Source organism: Strongylocentrotus purpuratus, unplaced genomic scaffold, assembly GCF_000002235.5.
Source record: "Strongylocentrotus purpuratus isolate Spur 01 unplaced genomic scaffold, Spur_5.0 spur5_scaffold_20, whole genome shotgun sequence".
NCBI lineage: Eukaryota > Metazoa > Echinodermata > Echinoidea > Camarodonta > Strongylocentrotidae > Strongylocentrotus > Strongylocentrotus purpuratus.
The window spans coordinates 18,489,397-18,514,021 of NW_022145606.1; the positions used below are offsets into that span (position 1 = coordinate 18,489,397).

The 24,625-nt window shown below is 38.0% G+C and overlaps 2 protein-coding genes and 2 long non-coding RNA genes across 4 annotated transcripts; all 4 read right to left on the reverse strand.

Annotated features, from left to right (window-relative positions):
- Positions 1-2,905: 2,905 nt before the first annotated feature.
- LOC590821 (protein ALP1-like) lies at positions 2,906-4,198 on the reverse strand. Its single transcript, XM_790409.3, has one exon. It carries the CDS (start codon positions 4,196-4,198, stop codon positions 2,906-2,908), a length of 1,293 nt encoding a protein of 430 aa, XP_795502.2.
- An 849-nt stretch (positions 4,199-5,047) lies between these two features.
- Positions 5,048-10,410, reverse strand: LOC115927271. Its single transcript, XR_004065539.1, has 4 exons — positions 10,376-10,410; positions 9,888-9,934; positions 5,353-5,508; positions 5,048-5,141 (listed from the first exon to the last, which is right to left on the reverse strand). It is a non-coding gene; the product is annotated as an uncharacterized LOC115927271 (long non-coding RNA).
- On the reverse strand, positions 10,404-15,633 carry LOC115927272. Its single transcript, XR_004065540.1, has 3 exons — positions 15,519-15,633; positions 15,252-15,355; positions 10,404-10,461 (listed from the first exon to the last, which is right to left on the reverse strand). It is a non-coding gene; the product is annotated as an uncharacterized LOC115927272 (long non-coding RNA).
- Positions 15,634-19,327: 3,694 nt separating this feature from the next.
- LOC105441207 lies at positions 19,328-22,448 on the reverse strand. The gene is made up of 4 exons (XM_030993722.1): positions 22,197-22,448; positions 21,242-21,355; positions 19,871-20,030; positions 19,328-19,395 (listed from the first exon to the last, which is right to left on the reverse strand). Exons 1-4 carry the CDS (start codon positions 22,446-22,448, stop codon positions 19,328-19,330), a joined length of 594 nt encoding a protein of 197 aa, XP_030849582.1.
- Positions 22,449-24,625: the final 2,177 nt, after the last annotated feature.

The window sequence follows — 24,625 nt, forward strand, 5'->3', positions numbered from 1 at the left end:
TCGTCGAGGATGCTGAGGATGCTACACACTCTCCATCCGCATCCCCTCAGTACTCCCCTACTCACTCACGCGCTGGGTCAGTAGACAGCCAAGCATCGCTGGCATCGCAGGCTTCATCTGTCAAGAGCAAGAAGGACAAAAAGGCCAACAAGCTGTCCGATGACGAGGAAGAATTAATGGTCGCCTTCTTGGAAGAGAACGAAATGATATGGAACAAGAAGGTGACGCATTACAGAAGACCAGACATGAAGAACGCTGCATGGCAGAAGCAGGCAGAAACCATGTCCAAGGAAGTCTCTCATCTGCAAGGGTGGTTCAAGGGCATGAGAGACAACTTCGCACGCCTGGAAAAGCTGCCCAAGTCCGGGTCCGGGCAACGGACATTCACAGAGAGGGAGCTCTGGACCTTGGAGAAGATGCACTTCCTCAAAAAGATAACTTATCACACACCTGAGCCAGTTAGCAGTGTAAGTACAGCTACATACTGTTAGACGTTTGATACTTTTTATGTAAATGCAGATCATTACTATCAGATGGTTCAATATATCAAAAGTAATCTATTATAGGTCCAATGTATCTCAACATAAATTTGTAGTCAATTTTGCATTAGCATTTTTGCATTCATTTTACTTATGATCTGTATTATTTTGTACTTGCAGGTTCAGGATACGATCCATGCACACAGTGGCGATCTCTCGGCTGCTGAGGCTGAGTGCGCCATGATCGGTGCAGAGGCAGAAGAAGAGGAGGAGGAAGGTTGTCGGAAGGCTCAGCAAGTCGGCAAAAAAAGGAAGGGTGCAAAATCATCGGAGGACGCACTCATGGCCACATTACAGAAGCGGCTGCAGGAGTCTGGCCAGCAGATGCTCCAGCTACAGCAGGCAATGCGGCCACAGACACCGGAGGAAGTCTTTGGGACCTACGTCAAGGGGGTTCTAGTCAACTTGCCAAGAAAAAAATTCAAGAAGGCGCGCACGGCCATCAGCCGAATTCTTGAAGTTGCTATGGAGGATAGCGATGAGGAAGAGCCTCCATCAGTCACGCCGTCATCCTTCTCACGAGCAGGATCCTCCCAACCCAGATGTGCTCCAACCTTCTCGTCCTCTCCCAAGGCCGTCGAGGGGTGGCAGCCGGCCCCCGAGCTGTGGAAGAACACCAGGCCACCACCCGGGTCGACATGGCAGTCACAGGATTGCGGGTACATGGATAGGTACCAATCCGGCATGACCAACCAGATGGCACCTCCTCCTCCTGTTCCACCGCAGTTCGCCCAGCAACAGCAGCACCCCCTTCAGCGACACCAATACCCCCAGCAACGACATCAGTACCCGTTCTATCAGCAGCAACAGCACCACCACTCCAAGAAGGGTTCTCACCAAGTCTCCACAAGCTGTGACCGTGACCTAGAAGATATCTCACACATCTCCGGGTTATCTGCGCTGCTGGAGACATCCCATACCTCAGGCCAGGTGACCCCCATGGATGTGGATACTTCCACGTTATCTAGTGCTGGTGAGAAGCAGTAGGGAGATAGGGACTCGTGGTAGTAGCTCAAATGATATAGAAGGATAATTTTGTTTTAACTCTTAAACATTGAGTTTTTTCTGCCTATTTTTACATGTTTATTGACTGTTAAGTTGTAAAACAAGTTGTAAATAAAAGAAAGTATTGGTTATTGTTTGTTATCAAGAGTTAACATTAATTTTAATCAATAAGTTTTTATTTGCCCATTCTACTTAGTTATAAAGAAAAATGTAAACAAGTTTTTAGAAAAAGATCGTGTTGGCTATTTAATAAATATTTTGTTTGAACTTTAAAACAATGTGTTTGTGTTTGCTTATTTAACATGTTATGGAGTGGAGAGAGAGAGAGAGAGAGAGATAGAAAGAAAAAGAAAGAAGAAGAGGGAGAGAGAAGGATAGAGAGAGAAATGGAAATAGAAAGAGAGAGAGAGAGAAAGAGAGGGAGAGAGAGAGGGGTGAGAGTATTGTATATGCAAATAATGATGAAGACAAATGTCTATAAACCTCTCACAATTTTTCTGCTTTCATCTCTCTCTTTATCTCGCGTTCATATCTCTCTTCAATCTTCAATATTACCCCACATGAATTTGTTATCACCGAAAAGCGTGTTGAAGCCCTATTTGTAATGATTGTGTCATAATGGATTGTGCATAATACCTTAATAAGGGGCCAAGTCAAAATCGAAATGTTGCAAATATTCATTAAAAAAAAGGAGAATGAACCAATGACAATCACACATGACCGCCTCGACTTAAAACATTATATCGACCCTCCAAATAAAAGGAGACATTACTATTCATGTTGTTGAGATAAAAACATAATCAAATTCAGGCGCGTACGCAGGATTTTTTCAAGGGGGGGGGGGGGGTTAACATTTTTAAATCGGGCCGAAAATTTCGCAACGACTCAGCCATCCGCTGATTAAGCGGGAGGGGGGGGGGGGGGGGGGGGGGGGAAGAGGACATTTTTTTTTTGGTCTCGAAATTTGAAAATTTGACATTTTGCTCCGTTGGGGGGGGGGGGGGTGTAAGGTCAACTTTTTTAGGTCAGCCATTGGTATAATTTTTTGTATTATTATTTTTGTTTTTATTTTTATAACAAAATATAAAAAAATTACCAAAGGGGGGGGGGGGGGGGTTAACCTCCACCCCCCCCTGCGTACCCGCCTGATCAAATTGTATGATTTTGCAACATTTTGTTTTTGACTCGTTTCGTGCAGTGCCCTCTATACCCAAACTCAACTATCCCTCTAAATGAATTCAACACAGTACTAGTAGTTAATTTTCAAAGGACATTTAGATATACTTTATTTATTAAAAATATATCATTCAATCAGTCTCTGTATCCTTCCATATCCTTCCGAACTGCGGAGGTGGGGTGGTCTAGATCATCCTGTCTTGCCATGGAACTGAGCCGGCTTCGGAGTTGGCCCAATGCTTGATGAGGTTCCTCTGCTTTTTTCCTTCCTTGCTGGAGGTGTTGTTGCCAGAGACTACTTGGGTGTCCTGCATGTCAAAGCCAGATCTCCACGCTCCTGGGACGAAGTCGCGACCCAGGTTCTCGGCACGGTCAAGCTGCTGGTTTTGCATTCCTGGATACCGAGTCCTCATAAGATTGTGGAGGATCATGCATGCTGTGACAATGAGCTTGACGGTCTCGGGCTGCTGCTGCATCGTGCTCAGGAGAACTTGGAATCGGTTGGCCAGGATGCCGAAGGCATTTTCGACGACCCTCCTGGCTCGGGAAAGCCGGTAGTTGTAGATGCGCTCCGGTCTCGTCAAACCCCGGAGGCTGTACGGCTTCATCATGGTGGGTCGTAGAGCGAAGGCATCATCGCCAACGAAAAAGTAGGACATATCCTGGTTATCGTTAGGAAGAGGATCGGGATCAGGGAAGCCTAGACTGCCACCTTCAACGCATGCCTTCAGCTCAGAGGCATTGTAGATCTGAGCGTCTGATGCTGATCCCATACCACCGATGTCCGCCCAGATGAATCGGTAATCAGCATCAACGAGAGCCATGAGGACAACGGAGTAAAACCCTTTATAGTTGTAGTATAAGGAACCACTGTTGGAAGGACACTTGCAGTTGACGTGCTTTCCATCAAGTGCACCACAGGTATGAGGGAAGTTCCACTTCTCCATGAACTTGTCAGATATGGCACGCCATTCCTCAGGGGTGGTGGGACACTTCATCATCTCATCCCTGTACTCTTTGATGATGGCTTGGCACACTTCTGGGATGAGAAGGGATATAGTGTTGTGAGGCACTCTCCACCCATAGGACATTGAACGATACTTGGTTCCAGAGGCAAGATGCCGAAGAGTGAGGGCAAGCTTCAGGCCCGGATCAAGGGCATCTCTGTAGTTTGTTTTCTGCTTGGTGATTCTCGGGCCCACTCTGGTTAGCAGTTCGTCGAACATCTCTTGGGGCACCCGCATGAAATTCTTGAAGGCTGCCTGGTCTTCGTTACGGAGTTCCATAAGAAGCTGATCATACAGGCCGAACTGTCGTCGCCTACCGATCCACGGTCGAACCCAGAATCTCCGTTGATTTCTTCTCTTTATCCTTCTCCTGATGACATGGACTTGGTGAATTGCCAGCTCCATGAGGTTCTGCTGATGTTGGAGAACCGCAATTTCGTATTGTAGGCGTAGCCTGTCGTGACCATCCATCTTCTGATGTGTTTCTTCTAGACAAGATCAGTAAGAACCTCTGTCATCACACATGAGGGTCTGTGGAGAAGTGATGACGAGGTTGTTGTTGTTTGTTTGGTATTATCGGCGTTTCATTCTTTTTTAGAATATTTACGTAATAGGTGGGGCGGAACCCGTTTAAATTCCCTTTGGATACTCGCTCAGTACACGCCAGGTATACGCTAGGGACACGCAGGAAGGAAGTCGGGTGCGCTAGAGACACGTTCAGCACGCGTTCAGCAAGCTCACGTTCGCTGGACATGCGTTTGAAACGCGCTAGGTGTGCGCTAGGTGTGCGCTAGGCATTCGCTAGACGTCGGCCGGCGAACTCAGAACGTATACACAGCGTGTGCTCCGCGCATGTCTGGCGCTGGTCTAGCGCGCTCCACGCATGTCTGGCGTGCCTTCGGCGTGTATATTCATGCGTCGAGCTCGGCGCACGTTTTTGAGCATGCTCAAAAAATCCCGACGCACACAGCGAATGACGACGCATGCATAGCGCTGGTCCAGCGTTGGTCCAGCGCGCTCGACGAACGAGTAACGAGTGATGACGCACGCCTAGCGAACAACAACGCACTGGCCCAAATTGCAAATTTCCAATGCGCTGGCCGTGCGTTCCCCATGCGTCCTCCCTGTGTGACCGGGCCTTAAGCTTCGTTTGGTGGGATTCTTACTTCAATACCATGCTTCTCAAGCCTAATCATGACAGTACCGTCACTCAAATCTTCCCTGCTTTCAAGATTTTCAATTGGAATTTCATCCTGTTGGGCGCTCGGTGGAGACATATGGTGAGCGGACTCTATTATCTGTCCCTCCTCATCTGTAGGTTGTGTAGAGTACTCGTGTGGTCTGACATCCGCCGTCTTTACTCCTTCTCCAGATTTCATCCATTCCAAAACTGCTTGCTTGGAATGCTCTACTTCTGTAAATAATTGTTGGTACACTACTAGTATTATTGGAGATGTTACAATACGAATAAACAATACTGAGTAGAACACAATGTTTTACAATACAGTATTATTTGTTTTATCGTCGTTTTTATTGTATAAAAAACGAACATGTATATGATTCAATTACTGATCAATTTCTTACTTGCCGAAACAAAAAATATAAGAGCTAAAGGGAATGCATACCTTCATCATGACGATGCTCGTCTATTCTCACTTGTGAAGCTGAAGAACAGAGATGGGCAACAGGCGGTAAAGTCATTGCACTCATCGAAGCATCAAATCGGGAAAAATTGTCGAAATTCATCTCGAATGAAAGTGGCTTGAAGAACTTGCCCAAATCTAGATGAGAAGATAACTCTTACTTTACACATTACAAATTATAATATACAATGAACTATGATACATAACCTGAATTACCCTAACTTATGGTTCCTGGTATTCTCACGTTTCATTCATGTATGTGATTTAACTTACATGGACTTTAGCTGTTGTTATATTTGTGTTTGGGTCCCTTTAAGATATAATTTTTTACATATATTTTTGCTCTTGTGTTTGTACCTCTTTCTTTTATTCTTTTACTAAACTAACGTATTTTTATTTCATCTTAATGAAACTGGTTGTGATATGGAATATGTACCCTACTTTATACAAAAAGATTATAATGAAAAGTGTCGTACTCTTCTTGCAATATTGTATTTTTTTTCCTTCATAATGATGAATGACTAATGTCACTTAACTCTTGAAGAGCTCAGCGACAAGTTTGCTTTATTTTCTTACCACAATTTTCTGTTATCCACCTAAATTGTAGAAGTTTGAAAAAGTGGAATAACCTGAATAAGAAATAACATGTCTCCAGAAATATTTGTAATGATTAGAGATACGTTAGTTTTGGTCGTAATAGAGAACAACGTGGTGGAACTAGATTTGGCATAACAAATAATTTAGATTTTACAAACAGATGACATCTTAATCAAAATTATAGGCCCCCTGAAAATTATACACTGTTGGTCATAATGGTGGAATAATTATTTTTACCCCCAATTTATTGAATGATTTTGACAATGATTTATTCCTAATAGATCTAGATACTAGTATACATTCTCAGATTTTATTGAATGACAATTGGGGAGTGTTTGTTTTGCGTGACTGTGAAAGCATGTGTGTGCTACAATGCTAATCAACTAGGGGACCTACGTTCTTAAGTCATAACTGACAGTAATGGGGAATAATACCTCATAAAAGAGCACTAATATAGCGCATCGACACGGTTTTTTATCCTTGGGGCTCACAGTAACGAGACCATTGCTTAGCCAATAAATCATGATTGTACGCAGCGGGCGCTATGGTGCGTCGACGCCCCCACAAAAGAAAAAAAAACAATGAAAATACAATAATTGTTTCAATAATTCATTGCATTTTGCCCCGACCCCCAACATAAAAAATCTTCTATGTGGGCATGCCTTGAACCATAATGCATGGCCCTACAGAGGAATATTTCCTGTTGGGGACTGGGGGAAAATGCAATGAATTATTGACAAATTATTCCATTTTCTTTGTTTTTTTGTTTTTGTGGGGGCGTCGACGTACCCTAGCGCCTGCTGCGTACAGTCATGAATTATTGGCTAAGCAATGGCCTCGTTACTGTGAGCCCCCAGGATCAAACCGTGTCGATGTGCTTTATTAATGCCCTTTTATGAGGCATTGATCCCCATTACTGTCAGTTATGACTTAATGACGTAGGTCCCCTAATTTTTTAGCATAGTAGCTCACACATGCTTTAGCAGTCACGCAAAACAAACACTCCCCAATAATTGTCATTCAATAAAATCTGAGAATGTATACTATTATCTAGATCTATTAGGAATAAATCATTGTCAAAATCATTCAATAAATTGGTGTAAAAATAATTATTCCACCATTATGACCAACAGTGTATTATTTACTTTATTATTGTTCTTACAAATATCTTTAAAACAATTAATGAAGAACACAAACAATGTTTATTTTTGGACGATTACAATATTGTCATTAAAAAAGCTAATCATTTGAATTATATAGATTACTTTCATGAAATAATGTCTACATTTTCTTGTCTAACTTGTATTAGTCTACCGACTAAAATTAGACGAAAAACGGCAACTTTAATTTATAATCTTTGTGTAAATATTTCATGTGATCTACTTTATGGCTCTATAATTTGTGATGTCTCAGATCATTATCCAATCTTGTCTGTTTTCGATTATTCATTACAACATTCCCTAAAGAAAAATCACTAAAGACGGTATTATTGAGTTTTTTACAAAACCTATCTGGAATCGACTTTTCTTGTATGATATATGATAATAACAGCGACCCTAAACTTTTAAATGATGGTTTCATGAATATTATTCTTTAAATATACGATAATTTTTTTCCTGTAAAAGAGTTAAAAATCGTACAAAGAAGAATGTATGGTTAAATGATATACTTAAAGTGACTCGGTCACACTGTTGAAGATTGTCACTGTGCGACACCCTCTAACAGTAAGTTTTCCCAACCGTTTTTTCCACGAAAATAAAACATAAGACAGGCATTAAAATTTCTTTCAACACTTAAATGTCTCGAATGGTATAGAGAGCCAATTTGTTGCTTTGTGACGATTTACACCCATCTACAATGTAATTATATTGTAATTATTTTGTAATTATATAGTTGGGAAAACTCAGGAATCGATCAGATCAGTTTTTCTCAATTTATATCATTAATAAAGGTTTGTTTTCACTCAAACTTTCAGATTATCTGTAATTGTACATCTAACATTGAAATGACTACCTTAGCACCATTTTCTCTCCTCTGAACAATGTTACCAAGTCCGTTTAAACGAACGTACCGTATGAATAATAGATAATATGAAAAATATATTAAAAACACAAAAATCCTCGAGAAACGTGTTATGTTTATAGGAGGTTGATTATCTCCTTTGACTATAACCGTATTCTGTATTTTCTAAAAATGGATTTAGAGAAAAACATTGCAAATAAAATGCCTTGATAGGTTCATCAACTGATATAATAAATGCATATGAAAATAATCAAATAAATATTGGAGTATTTATCGACCTTAAAAAAGCACTTGGTTGTATCAACCATGATATTATACTTAGTAAGTTATCTTTTTTACGGAATACGCGGTATTTTACTAAATGTATTGAGTAGTTATATAAGCAATCGAAAGCAGTGTTGATTCTTGAAAATCTAAATTTAAACAGTGTTCAGTGGAGTGCCTCAGAGATCTCTTTTAAAATATGTATTAATGATCTCCATCTTTGTTCGAACATTTTGCCGATAATAAAAATATATTTATTACTAAACAGATTTAGGTAAGTTGCATTGCAACATAAACATTGAATTAATTGAAGTCCAGAAGTGATTCTCTGTTAATAATTTAGCTGTTAATATTCAGAAAATTGACTTTTATGATTATCAGTAGAAATAATGCCTGACACAAAAAATCTTGTAAATTATTCATTTATAAAACTGAGGTACAGAGAGCAGAAACTGTTAAATTTCTTAGAATACATATATGATTATAAATGGAAAAGCTAAGTCAATAAGATAAATTCCCATATTTCTAAAAACATTGGTAAATTGAATAAGCTATGTGAATTTGTAACCCCAAATATATTGTTAATCTTGTATAATATCTTAATATTACCATATTTTAATCATGGACTCATAGCTTTGGGATCTTCCAGTATATTTTCATTAATAACAGAATCATTATCTTACAGAGAAGACTAATTAGTATGATATCTTATTCTGATTTCAGAACACATACTGCCCCTCTATTTAAAAAGTTCAATATTTTGCCAATGTAAGAACTATACGATTATATTCCTGGTTTATCTTACGTATTTATATTATACAAAATTATTACCATTTAGCTTTCACTCATTGTTCATAACAAATTCTGACATTCACAATTATAATACCAGAGGGAAATCTAATTAGTGTATTATATGGGGAAATCACTATCTAAAAATGGCGTTATATTCTGGAATAATTTACTTAAAAATATAAAAAATCATAGATCCCTGAATATATTCAAATCCAAACTCAAAAGTACATTCTACACAATGTGTAATACCTCCGTTAATTGATATACCTCAATTTAAATGTAATAATCATATATAAATTTGCTTTGTTTTGTCTTCTCTTCCAATAATGAATTGGGTTAAGTTATAAATTTATCACTTTTTGTAACCCCCCACATTGACATTAATTTGTTTGTAGATAAATTTTATTCACTATTTCTGCTTTTCTTCTTGTTGATTTATTTCTTCCAAGTTGTTATTATATCATTAATTTGTTGAATAGTTATTATGTATATCATGTATATTGATTTTTTTTTAATTTGTATGGACGTGTGGAAAATAATCGATTCAATTGAAATAAATTCAACTCTGTTACGTATGTTTCTAGAAATTGAGACGGTCACTTTATACAAATAAGCATTATTATAAACAGACATATTTACATACTGATCTATTGATTAAGAACCTTCTAATTAACTCAAAAACTACATTTGACCAGCACTATTTCTTGTAATAATCAAATAAGCATGCTCACATCGTGCTATTCATTTGCTAATAATGACTTAAGTATTAATAAACGAATAAGGCATATTGCACCCGTTATTCAAATATTACAAGAAATTTAGTACAAGACAGGGCAACTTACAATGTTGCGGAAAGCGACCCTCCTCCTCCTCTAGCACAGTGCTGAAACTGTACGATGAAAATAAAAATGAGAACATCACAAAGAATACTACTCCTAATAATAGCAAATTTGATAATAATAATAGAATTGATTATGATTAAAACGTTTGTATCCCAATGGGAGCCTCAACTACCACAATGCTGTCCTTCCGAAGGCCCTGCAATCATAATTACTCATGACTTCTTGTCTGAACGTATTTGGTTTTTAATATCGTATCGTAGAGAGAGGGAGTTTATCACAACTATCACAATTAACGCCAAATCCTGATTACACATCCATCCTGGATCTGTAATAATTTCCCCTCAAATTGCGTTTAATCTATTAATTATGTGAGGTAAAAACACTATCCTTCGGCAAAAGGATATAACGCCATTTTAGTTATTATCTACCTGATACACACTAGAAATTAATAATACCTATTGAAATGCAATTCAAAGTCATTTTTATACCTGCTTAAGGAGTCGCTTCGGACACTACGAATGTTTGTTCGCTTATGATGAAGCCTCTCTTCCCAGCGCCCCCTTGCTTCTGGAATCTTTGGAGGGGAAAACAAATTCATCGCCAGTTGCCAAAAAGGCATATTCAACTGGATTACAGCAAAACGAATACAAATTGATACAAAAGACAATGATATTTACATCTCTATGGGAAAAATCCTGGCAGTTTTATTCGTCAAAAGTACTTCACATTGTTTCGCTAAAGTCTTCCAAAAGTCAGAGCGATTTTTTTTTTGTGTGAGGAAAAGGGAGAAAAACGGAGAGAGAGAGAGAGAGAGAGAGGGGGAAGAGAGATAGGGGGAGGTTGTTTGGAATTTCTGTGACATCAGAGTGATTATCCATCAAATATTTGTTCCACGTCTGCCATTTGAACTCGCTTTGGGTGATAGCCCGGAGGAGCTAGAGCCATTTTATCGACGGGCTGAAATGAGGATTTATAGTACAGTAAATGACGCTCTCGTTGCTGTCCCCCCCCCCCCCCACAATAAACTATAAACAGACAATTTCCATGTTATTTTGGACAGATTATGTGTGTCGAAGTGATTTAAAGAGTATACATGTTGCTTATTATAGCATCGACTTCATGCACTATTTGTACAGTGTATATACCCAGATCCACATCTTCGTGTCAGTTTAAGCGAAATAGGTTAATAGTAGATTACCGTCAGTAACCGAGATCTCATTTCTTATTACGTTTTGGATTTACTCATTAAAGAGCAAGATTACATTTCTTTGGGGGAGATCAATAAGATCTAGAAAATCTACTTTTGACTTATCGTAATCAGTTCATATTAAACCAACATCCTATGAGACCGAAAACACAAAAACCTTAGAAAAGCCTAAGCTTCATGAAATCGACATATTTTGTAGTCGGCCCAATGGACTCGCGTTCTAAAGGGCTGTAGCCGTATTTGACTCATACTAATATTGGATCACATACATGTAGTTATATTAGTTTTCATTGACATTTTATTTTGTATCGGTCTCAAAAACAAATTTTACCGTATTAGAGTAAGTTCAATTCAATTCAATTCAGAACTTTATTTCAGACTCAGCTGCACAAGGCAGTGGTCCATAAAACATATGTTACATATAGATAGGGATAATAGCGGAGTATGAACATGTATAATAACAACAAATCGTACAAATACTAAAGAATATAACAAACTAAAAACTATACTACGTATATACAATGTAACTGTAACATGTAGACCTAACCTGTATCTGTAAAAAATTGATAACAGAAGGCCTATAGCAATCTAACTCTAGTCTAAGCTGTACCTGTAACTGCAATATTAAAATAAATATATGTATAACAAAGTGAAGTTGTAACTTAATTGTAACAATCTCTGCTCACTAACTAGAACAATTAATATACTAATAATAGATAACTAGATATTATAACAAGCAACAAGGACTATGGACTATACTGCAACCATAAGAGGCTGGATAATCCTTGGTAACATCATGCAAAATATGATCAATTCCGAGGTGTAAGCAGGCTTTTAAGCCAAAATTTCCAGAGGCCCGATGTGTACCTAAGACTACTATACGAGGGGTTCACTAACATCTTTAAAATACTATTCTCAGAGACATCCACTCTCTGGATGAACTTATACATAAGATTTCGTAATACAGCCGAACAGGCTGGAACATTCAACTCAGCAAACATTTGACTAGCACTAAAGTATCTAGGTACCCTAAGAAGCATTCTCATGGCATCATTATAGGCCACAATAAGCCTGTGCAAACTGCTCTTCTTAAAATTACTCCACAGATGCGCAGTGTACAAAGGTGTACAGTATGCCCTAAATAATGCCACCTTCACGTCCGGAGAACACATATGAAATTTCCTAACGAGCATATTACCTTGAGCATATAATTTACGACACTGTCGGCTAATATCTTTATCATCACAAAGGTCCTCAGTAAAAAAAAATGACCAAGATACATGACCTCTGTACATACATTGAGTTTAGCTCCACATAAATAAAAATCCGGGAATACCAATCTACGGTGTTCCTTACATCTAATTATCATAACATGACTCTTTTTTGCATTATATTTGACATCATTATCATATCCATAATCAGAACAAATCTTGAGCAAACTCTGCAACCCAGCAGTTGACGGGCTAATAATAACGAGGTCATCTGCATACATTAAATGATTGACTACTATACTGCCAACTACACAGCCTTTTTTACAAGCATTCAAATTGTCGGATAGACCATCCATGTACAGGTTAAAGAGAAAGGGAGAAAGAATACCTCCCTGTCTAACTCCATTACTGACATGGAATGGTTCAGACACACTACTTCCCCATCTAGCCATCATTGTTTGATGGGTATACCAAAACACGAGTATCCTAATCAGGTACTTAGGAATACCTCTATCAGCCATTTTCGTAAACAGCTTTTCATGATTTACCCGATCAAAAGCTTTGGAAGCATCAAGAAAACAAAGAAACAAGGAAGAATTTCTGCTACGATAACTTGCAATAATTTCCTTCAGAGCAAATATACACATGTCAGTGCCATGTTTGGCTTTAAAACCGAACTGGTTATCTTTAGTAAGAATATACATCTCTAACCTACCAAGCAATATCTTTTCCAGCACTTTGGACAGGACACTAGCCAATGCTATAGGTCTATAGTTGTCCTTACTAGTAATGCGACCAGCTTTATTTTTAATGACCGGCACCAAAACAACGGAAATCATACTATCTGGTAAGATACCCTGAATCAAAAATCCAGAAATGCACATTGCAAGCAAGGGCATGAGTTTCGGACTTGCAAACTTTAAATGTTCAGCTGTTATAGTATCAAGACCACATGACTTATTGTCATCTAATTTTCTAATAGCTTCTTTAACCTCCTCAGGAGAGATAACCATATTTACATCAAAGTCAACATTAGTAACATCCTGCACCGTACTCTGTACACAATTAAACAAATCCTTATAATGGCTACACTACAATTCACTTATTTTTTCATCACCAGAGATACCTTCAATATTAGTGGGAAGAGGCGCTTTACTATTATTAACACATTTAATTTCTTTCCAAAATTCATAATAACTTTTACCCTGCAATTTTCGAGCAACAGAGTCCGCCCGCATGACTTTCTCATTATTCTTAATAAAACGGAGAGCATACTTGAATCGTGCATTGGCCCTCTTTTTTAGCTCAAATAACCGTCCCTGTCTGTTTTTGCCAGCTTCAACCCAGAGTAGGTGAGCATCACGAGCAGCAGAGTGGAGCTCTGACACATGCTCATTCCAGCCAGGCCTAGTATTATGAACCTTGTTTTTACAGTGATATAGAGATTCACTAGCATCACATAAGCATTTCACAATATCATCATATGTATTGCATACATAATTAACATGGTCATTGTTCACACAATTGGAATCTCGACATAGAAAAGCATCGTGTGTATGTACATTAATTCCCTCAAGCAATAAATCAGTATCACGGCAATAATTATTCCTACGATTTATATCAATCTTAGTCCAATCTAGCCTGCCTTTATGTACAGTGTTAGCCATGCCTGAATCACGTTGCCCAGGCAAATTGTCAACATCAATTGATAAATTAATAGGAATATGATCAGTTGTAGCAAATCTATACATAATTTCCATCTTCTCTATAGAGGCATTAGCATCTGCTGTACATATACAATGATCCAACCATGACGTGGTATGCCATGCTTCACTAACATAAGTGTAACTATCTGCAGGTAAATAATGCAGACTTGATAACACAAAATTATTATCACAACAATATTGTCTCAAATGATTTCCAAATAAGGAACTATTGTCAGATATGTCTGCGTTCCAATCACCTACCACATAAACACTGGTGGTGTCCAGCTCAGAAATAACAGCCGCAATAAATGCTATTTTCTCAAGATAATCACTTTCATTTTCAGGACACTCATAAGGAGTGTATATATTAATGATGACAAATTTTTTATCATCAATTTTAAATTCAATCCCTACAGCCCAATCAACATTTAATCTAACTTCACTAATTAAGTGTTCATATCTAGTGTGCCAGAGTATAGCCACCCCACCAGGTATACGACCCCGAACCAGACCATTTCTGAGATCTGTAGTAGATTCACCAATACCATGATATAACGAATGTAAAGAGTTAATTCCATTTAAATCTTGCTTAGCTAACCAAGTTTCTTGAAGACAGATGATGTCTACCTCATCCTGAAATAGTTTTTCAATGACAAGACGACGAGATTTCTCTGCACTGCTCTGCCCAAGACGCAGCCCACGACAATTATAACTAACACAATTGAACTATTGCATCTATTTTCTTTTCTAATTTAGAATACAAGAAATTAAGTGTTTTAGAGATCACAGTGCTCCATGGAATTTAGTCTTTAAAGTCAGTGAATAGTATTTTGTATAAATGTAAATATTCTGTCAACGAATCATCAAGGCTCCTAGCTAAATCGAGAGAACATTTTATTGTAAGGTTAAGGCTTTAAGATGCAGTAACCGTCGACAAGTTGTCTTCATGCTTAGCAGGGCTATGATGCACGGTATACACGTTGGTAACGAGTGTAGCACAGGAAGAAGTGGAACAAATATTGGACCCGTTGCTAAAGCCTACCATTAATGGTAACGTTGCTATTAATGATAACTTTCATGGAAATCTTGATTTGATAGGCTGTTCAGTAATGTTGAAATGGTAGTTAATTTTGATGGCAACGGTATCATCATTGGTCAGTTTATTGCAACAGGACCCTGGTTTGGAAATACATGCTAAATCTCTGGAAATATTAAACAACTACCGCTTGGAAACACTTACCTCCACCTCCAAATCATGTAGGCCTACTGTCGGGATGGTCCTTGGTTCTTTAGGAGGGAATTCTCCTTCAAAGACTTCTTCCACATTTGTGTCATGTTGCTTTTCTTTAGAGAGAAGGTGAAATATAAAGACCTTATTGATCAATAGAATTCGAAGAATAAACTGGATTGCACGATTCCTCATTTTGTAAAAAAATAAGTTCTGTATATCCCCAGGTCTGTTTAAGAATGATTATAAATGTTTTTTCAATATTTAGTGCGTTCTTACCCACACTTTGTCGTTGTTTCATAACCGTGGCTGAATCTCCTGAATCGCTCACGGATTTCCACACTTCTCTTAGATGATCGTCTGCTAGGGAGACGGAATGTTGCAAGCTTTTCCAATCGTGGATCATAAAGATAACAGCCTTTTGATTTGGGGTATAAACCCCAGCCTCCTCATGTTGTCTGCTTCTGAACTGGTTGTTGTCAAGTGTCTGGTAGGACAAACCCAATGCTAGACCAAGATGGTAGTACTTATCAGTGTTAATCTCCTTTGTGATGAATTCTTCACTCGGAAAGTCTTCGGCGTTGCTACAAATAGAAATGGAATGGGACAAGAAAGAGTGAAAAAAAAATAATACCGTTATTTTATTGAATAGTAAAGCTACATAATGTCATGACCAAGTATCCCAGCCAGATCTCAATAAAGAGATATTACGTCCGTTATCTAACTCTGAGTCTGTTCTGTTCCTGGTCATGATCCTAGAAGCCAGATATTGTTGACTAATAAGAACGTTAGCATTCGAGAGTCTGTATTTTATACATTTTAATCACATCATTTTGAAATTATATGAACATGGTCCAGAAATAAATGATCATATTTTTACTTTTAATTGCATTCCAGGGTCTGGAAGTTTTTTTCTGACTTGCAAATTTACTCTTCGGGAGGAAGTAAATTCGACGCCCAAATGGTTCTTGGGGGGAAAGGTGATCATTAATAAAATCTCATGTTGGAGGAGATAATGTGGTGTCCCTTCAGAATATTCTGAGGTTGTGTAATGAAGACCAGTTTTGAGTCATTAATGGCTTTACCGAAGATTGAGTACCTATCCACAAGTCGTCGTCTTTAAAGTCGTTGCCAATTAAGTTCACTTTCAGGTGTGATACCAGGGGCGTCGCCAAAGGGGGGGGTGTGGGGGTGCGACACCCCCCCCCCCCACCTGTCAGGATTTTGTCGGTAAAATTGCGCTGCCGTCGGGAAAAAAGAGAAAATGGTAGGGGAAAAAAGAGAGGGAAAGGGAAAGAAAAGAAAAAAGAAAAGGAAAAGGAAAAGAAAAGAAAGAAAGAAAAAGAAAGGAAAGAAAAGAAAGAAAAGAGAAGAAAGAAAAGGAAAAAAGAAAAACAGGGAGGAAAGGAAAGAAAGGATAAGAAAGAAAAGAAAGAAAAGGAAAAAAAGAAGAAAAAAAGGGTAAAGGGAAACAAAAGAAACAGGGGATGAACGAGAGGAGAGAGAGGGGAGGTAAGAGCCTGAGAGGGGAGGAGTGGGAGTAAAAGAGAGAGTGGGGGTTGTTGGGTGGAGTCGTCTCGTCGAGGGAGCAAGAAAGACACGGGTAAATATGTTGCTGTGTCGGGTCGCCTGTGTCGGTATTCTTGCTCGATCCTCGTGTACTATATCAATGCAGAAGCTTGAAGTCGGTGAGTCGGTCGGCCGACAATTTTTTTCTCCCTACGAACTGTGACTTTTTATCCGCTGTGACGAATTCGAGAGTGACTACAACTACAATACTTGTATTTTCTCGAAGTTTCATTTTCCTATAATATCAGCTAGAGAAATCAGAGGTTTAAAATTTTCGGGGAAACTAAATTCAAACAAGGTTTAAGAGTCAACAACGGTACGACGAATCGTTTTCCTTTCTCTATGTTGTGATGAAACGTAAAAATGTCGCGGTTGGCGCGGGAGGAGGGAAACTAAATTCAGACAAATTAGGGTTAAGAGCCGCGAACGGTACAACGAATCGTCTGCTTCCACTAATAATTTTAGGAAACGTCAAAGCTTCCGCGTTTCGCGCGAGAGGGGGAAACTGAAATAAGATGAATAGGGCTTTATAATAGTCGCAAACCGTGCAACGAATCGTTTTCTTTCAATAATAATTAAATCAAAAGTCTAAGCTTTTCGCGCTTCGCGCGGGAAGGGAGAAACTGATTACAGACAAGAATTAAGAGTCGAAAACGGTACAACGAATTGTCTTCTTTCTCTAATAATTTAATGAAACGTCAAAACTTCCGCGCTTCGCGCGGGAGGGGGAGAACTGAATTCAGATAAGGATTTAGAGTGGAGAACAGTACACCGAATCGTCTGCTTTTTCTCATAATTTAATGAAACGTCAAAGTTGCCGCGCTTCGCGCGGGAGGGGTGAAATGAATTCAGACAAGGATTAAGAGTCGAGCATGGTTCAACGAATCGTCTACTTACTCTAATAATTTAATGAAACGTCAAAACTTTCGCGCTTCGCGTGGGAGGGTGAGAACTAAATTCAGATAAGGATTAAAAGTCGAAAACGGTACACCGAATCGTCTGCTTTTTCTCATGATTTAATGAAACGTCAAAGCTTCCGCGCTTTGCGGGGGAGGGGGAGAAACTTAATTCAGACAAGGATAAATAGTCGAGAACGGTACAATAAATCGTCTTCTTTTCCTAGGAAACGGTCCTAGCTCCGCGCCTGCATTAAAATATATAGCTATGATGCTGACTAAGTTGACAAAATAATTCGTATATTTATGTCATCGAGGGAAATGACCATTTGCGTATACGCAAGTACTATAGATAGTCCATAGGAAAAACAATTTAGCCTTCGGCCCCGGTTTTTGGTTAAATTTGTAGATATTGGGACATTTATTTTTGTCGGTAATTGGTGGCTAGTTTTGTCGGTAATCGTTGGCCTCTACACCCCCCACTGAAAAAGGTCTAGCGACGCCCCTCTGTGATACATGGATGTCTATTCCGCATTTATTTGTCAGTGACCAGCTTGGCCCCTCTCTTCTGAACGCCCTCTGGTTTGTTGATGCCCTCGCTTAAATAAGAATCCCACATGCTACGCTACATGCGCATTCAACATGTTCAAGATGAGGCCTTTAAAAAATGCAGCTGTTTGAATATTCTTGGTGAGAGGCCAGATAGTCTTCATCCCAAGCGTTGCATTAGTAAATACTTCTCTGCTTGTTTCGACAACAATACATTTTGGTCAACTCCGAAGGAAGGATTTTGGTTTACCTCCTTGAAAGAAGTACCGTTCATTGTGTACGGTCAGTCGGTTAACGAACGTTAATACACCTCATCCTTAAAATTCGAGGAACATTTGGAGCCCTTCGCAATGTTTGATTTCATGTGTCACTTAATCATTTCAACTGTCAACCCAGGTAGGTAGCCTATTCAGATCGGATCAGAGGATTTCGGTATCATTGGTCGATTTAATCACCCGATAAGGGATACAATCTTTAAAGGGCCCATGACATCGAAATACAAGTGTATTCCTGTTGGTGTGTAGTCCTGCATACATCTCATATTTTGATATGTTAACTTCTGAATTTGTTTCATAGATTTTTTGATTTTTTTTTTTAAATATTTGTTTTTCAAACTTGCTAAGCTCCACCCTAAAAACCTCCAGATCTCATTCCCCTTGTGACATCATATGTCAGTCATCAATGAACTAACTTGAGATGAAAGATGAAAAGTCTGAATCATTGTAAATGAACTAAGTGTTGGTTCTTGATCCACTGCAAAAGTTGTACCCCTTGACGACAAAACTATTATAGTATTTCATTCAATCTTAGTCAGACTTTCATATCTTTCAGATTTTCCTCTATTAGCCCTTTCATAAACACAGTGGTACATTATCTTGTGTAATGAAGTTCATATTTTTAACCTGACTCAATCGAAATTATAATTTGTTCCATTGTGTTAATGTTACATTTGAATAATAATCATAATCATAATAATAACAATGTTTTAGAGCATATCACGCAATGTAAAAAGCATAGTGGTTATATAAATATATAATAGTACCAAGGATTAATACATCGTGTACAAATGTAATTTTACCGAAGGTCAGCATTAGATCCAGTGACCATCTCATTTAGGGTTGAATGTATGTCGGCGGAGAATCCTTGGTGAAAAATGATAACATTGTTTAGTGAAACCACTTATCTCATTGGAACGTGAGTAATTTTGATTCCACGTACTGCAAAATTGGGGGATGATAATTGCGTTAAGAAATTAAAGCAAATGACATAACACACACGAACCTATTTAATTATGTGTTCTTGCCGATATCGTGCAATTTACACGTTGTTCCTACTTTAAAATCTCTCAAGTATAGGTTTCCGTCAAATTCAGAACTCGGGATATCTTAGTATATTAACATGATGAAAAATATGGATGAAAATGATAAAATTGCAACATATTTACACGATATATGATTCAGTTCATATCTTTTGGAAAGAAAGAGACAGAAGGATGGGAGAATAATTAGAACTAGATGAGGTAAGAGTAAAAGTAGATAATAAAAAAGTAGATAAAGAGGAAGCATAAGAAGAAAGAGGAGGAGGAGAAGGAGGAGGGGAATAAGAAGGTTAACAAACCAGTACGTATAACCACGAACGCCATGCTGGTTTTTGGTTGGTTGGTACTTGTTGCTGAAATCGAGATGTTAATCATCTGAGTTTTCGCATTGGTTTCCGTCTTGATGGGCATCGAAACTAGCGTCTTTTGCCGGTTGAATACATCTTTTGCAGAGATGATCTGATCAAATATGATATTTACAATATTTAGTTGTTATTTCTCCCAACAGCATTGGGACAACTTTAAAGACCCTGTGGACGGATTTAAGGCGTCATTAGACGGGCATTGGGAGTGAAACAGTGAGTCATGAAGTAGACATTGCCATTAGGGGGACAATAATTATACATACAAGTTTTAGGGTTAGGGTTTAGGGTTTAGGGTTAGGTTTAGGATTAGCATGTTTATGATTTTCAAGTAATATACCCGATAGGGTTATACATACCGTATTTATATATATATAGGCATATATATATATACGTATACATACAAATATATTACAGACAGCCACAACACCCAAATTAGAGGCACATCCTATCTATATCATAATAATAATAATAATAATAATAATATTTCGATCTTTTATAGCACATTTCAGGACCGAAGGCCCTCTCAAAGTGCTTTACAATGTACAATGTACGTTTTACTCGAAGCATTCACCAAAAAGGTGAGTTTTCAGCGCTCTCTTAAAAACTTGAACATTGGTCATTGATCGTAGCGAAACTGGGAGAGCGTTCCAAAGTTTTGGTTGACCACATGCAAATGCCCTGTCACCATAGGTTTGTGTGGCTCCATGATTGAGGGTGAGGTGTTGGAAAGATGACCGCAAACGCCTTGGTGGGATGTACGGTGTGAGCGAATCTGGGAGTTTTTAAGACAATTAGAATGACCTCGTAGCGGATCCGTAACTAAATTGGCAACCAGTGTAGATCTCTCAAGATAGGTGTTATGTGTTGAGACCTCTTCACTCTTGACACTAAGCGAGCTGCAGAGTTTTGAATCCTCTGCAACTTACATAGGTCTCTCTTTGAAGCTCCCAGGAGAAGGCAGTTGCAGCTGTCAAGCAGGGATGTTATTAAGGCGTGGACCAATATCTCAGTTGTCCTGCTATTGAGATAATGACGGACACGACCTATTCTTCTGAGGGCCAAAGATGCTTTCTTGCAAGTATTGTTGACATGCTGCTGCATATTCAAGTGACAGTCAAGGATTACACCAAGATCACGTTGACATGGGAATGATATTTTACTACTAGTATATTATACTATTATTAGCAGACCGTTTACAATTTGCTGAAGAAAATCGTTTTCATCTCATGCCATGTATCAAGCACATCTTATTTTGAATAGAATGCACAGACATTCAAACCTAACAAGAATAAGAATAATTATTACCCTTCTTTCCCCATTGCATTCCAGCTCTAGATCACTTGACGCAGGTTCAAGACCAAAACATCTCCCAGGATGTACTTGATGGTATAGCAGATTTTCCTCTTCTTCCTGAATTTTCTGTTTTATATTGAGAACAGACACAAAACAGTGACAGTTGGTCGTATAAATTTAGTGATTGAAATTATAGTAATAATGATGATCACTTTATTTTTTTACGATCTGCCAAATTTGATAAACAATGCATTTAATGAAGGTAGGTTTAACAGTTCTAAAGTATATAGTATCTTTCTCCGTTTCTCAACCAAAATATTGCATGAATCGGAAATACGGTTCACATTAAAAGTGTGTCTTTCTTTAGCTTTGTATATTTATTTTTTTCATGATGCATCATACATGTAATCAAAAGAATTTTGAAGGGATACGGAATATGTTTTCTTTTACCATAAACAAGGTGATTTCAATTATAATTGTTAATAAATGCCACACATGAAATAAATTGGACGTGAACAAGAAAAACAGTATTTATTTTACATTTCTTTTTTAACACCGATAATAATTTAAGGGATAAGAAATTTGTGATAGAGAAATTTGAACCAATAAAGTCAAACGTTAGGCTTTTTCAGATACCGATTACCAAAAAAAGTTTAGACAAGATATATGTAATCATTTTCAGCTTTGCCATGAGCTTTCATCGGAAGTATACAAAGTTATATTTTCTTTTTACAGATATTATATCATCGATCAAAATAATATACAGCATCTTACAAATGTGATCCGACCCGTCTTCAAAAGTTGAATATTTAAATGTAATTATTTTATAAAGTTATTTTTAAAAAAGACTTCAATTGAATGGTAGACTTGGCACTCTGTTATAGATAAAATACATATTTCTTATGATAAACGTGAAAACAGTTCTCCGTATACGCAGCATTTATATATATATATATATATAAATTACCTGAACAATGTAAGGTATGTCGTCATGTATGTAAATCCGAAGTGCGATGTCTTCCCCCGGTGCCATGTCAATGGGAAGGAAAGGGGTGCACACCATTCGTTTACCAAGAGCATGATCATGAAGCTTTATCGGTATCCAAAGCTGTACCTTGTCCTGAATTACAGATGAGGCATCTATGACGAACTTGGTGTCCCTTTTCTTAAGGATACATTGCGTATAACCATCATCACGGTGAGCTGTAAACAGTTCCATATTGACACGAAAACAATTCAAATACAAATATGTTTGCTTTAATTTTTATGACCATAATTAATGTGATGACTTTAACGATTCTTCAATTTGTTGCTAAATGCTTCGTTTACATCGTTCGCGTGAGTTATTTAAAGTTATTGATAAATTACAGAAATGGACATTATTTTTCATGAAAAGTATATATGAATAGGTGAGTGTGGAATGTATGAAAATAATCTTTAGAATTACGACACATTTTAACAAGAGGTAAGAACTTTAACACTCTCACTGGGCCAAGTAAGAGAGTCACTTGAATGTAACGTGGCAAATCCTGAAAACTGTTGTGTTTATAACTCCCTTGCATCCTCATATTACGACTAACCTGAGGCTGATTCAGTGTGCTTCCAGATAATGTCAGTATGAACAGCTGATGATTTCACCACGGTTGCAGCATGCGGCATAGTCAATGTTACAGGCTTACATGTGGAATAGCGCCACTGTGCAGGGAATGTGATTCCAATGCCATGGCCTGTAAGAAACTCCCCCTCTCGGATAGGTGGGGGATCATCAGTAACTAGGGCTATAGATACATCGTGACAAGAGCCAGCTTGCAGTGTCATTGGTGGAATCGACATTGTGACGTCACAGCTGTCTAAATGTAGAACTCCTCCTTCACAGCCAATAATGCGATTAATCTCAGTAGATCTTGCAATCGGTAGATCTACATTTTGTTCATACGATACAAAAAAGGGACAAGTTAATCAAGTAGAGGAAAACATTGGATTGTTTGAAATCTTAGGGAGAAGTAAAGTCACTGAAAACAACATAATATACATACCGCGGAATTCATGAACACCATCTTCGGATAAGCTGCCAAAAAACAAAAAAAAATGAAAAAAAGAGGTACTACGAGTCAATCAAATTGGAATGTATTACTCATCGTGCATCCATGTTTTACGTCATAGAATATCTTGTTTTATATGACAGTGCTGTATCAACATTATGTTGAATATTAGGTCTTCAATACCATCACATGATACACAATAACAATTATTCTCTTTGAGGACTGATGTTTCCAGCAAAATAAAATAGGCAATCGACAAATCACATTAAAAATCAATCAATCTATCAGCTTGGCCCGGGTACAATAACTAAAGGAACTTTGTACATAAATTAAGTTGGCATATTTCTTACATTGTATTTCCTTGATTATATGTATTTATTTTTGATTACAAAAATAAGCAGAATCATATTTTACGCAGCCTGGTTATTTTATCTTTATAATTTTCTCACCTCCGTAATACCATTTGTCTAACGCGCTCATCTCTTGTATACTGTACCGGGGTAAAACCTTCGTTATCCTTGATGTCGACTTTGGATCCTTGATTTATAAGGAATTGTATCAAAGCCTCCGCGGGGGATAAGTCATCGTCACTCTCTTGTTGTATCTATTTCGTTAATGCATGAAAAGGTTAAGGACTTATGATTTCTTAACTGCAGGAACTAGATTATACACAGTAAAAACGCTGCTTAAAAAAAATGATGTTCACTTACAGTTGTACAGTATCTTAAACAACAGTTGAACAAATTGTAAAAATGTTGCTCAAAACGAAAGTAATTTTGTTAAACATTCGCTGTTTAAAATTTAATGACTGCTATATTTACTATACGAGAGCTTTTAGACAGTGTTGTTTACATATGACGTCAAGTTTCACGTGCCAGTAAAGTGCCCGTTGGCTGAAAGCTTTATTTCACATCATGGCCGACCAAGCTACCGACGCGCTTCTAAGTGACTGGGAATTCAATGGCTTTAAATTGAAATCACTTTTCTATTAACCAATTTGAAGTTTTTAACTTAAGCGTAAGTTCAGAGTTAAAATTGTCAGTATCTGTACGCACATGTCAGAATAAAGGTAGACTTAAAATCGTCGCGTCATGCAGTGCGGCACCGATCGCGCACGCAGTTATAACGTATGCTAAATTATTTGCTATAGAGATTTCATGCATCTCTATACATGCAGTTTATGCGTGCATGCACGCTCATGCAAAATGGACACTGTTTTGGCGCTAATTCATAAATTGCAGAATTACCCTACCATATAGTCTTCATATACCTATATAGAGACCCAGAAGTAGTGGTGCACTTATTTAGAGTATCAAACCCAAATTATACCCCATTATACAACCCTTTTGTTGTA

What these genes read in the sequence shown, in the direction of transcription:
- LOC105441207 (XM_030993722.1), bottom strand. Translation starts at nt 22,448, where the DNA reads ATGGAACTGTTTACAGCTCACCGTGATGATGGTTATACGCAATGTATC. An exon ending in AATGCAATGGGGAAAGAAGG is followed by an intron (nt 20,031 to 21,241) that starts GTAATAATTATT and finishes ATATTTGATCAG; the next exon opens with ATCATCTCTGCAAAAGATGT. An exon ending in GTTCGTGGTTATACGTACTG is followed by an intron (nt 19,396 to 19,870) that starts GTTTGTTAACCT and finishes TTTTTCACCAAG; the next exon opens with GATTCTCCGCCGACATACAT.
- LOC590821 (XM_790409.3), bottom strand. Translation starts at nt 4,198, where the DNA reads ATGGATGGTCACGACAGGCTACGCCTACAATACGAAATTGCGGTTCTC.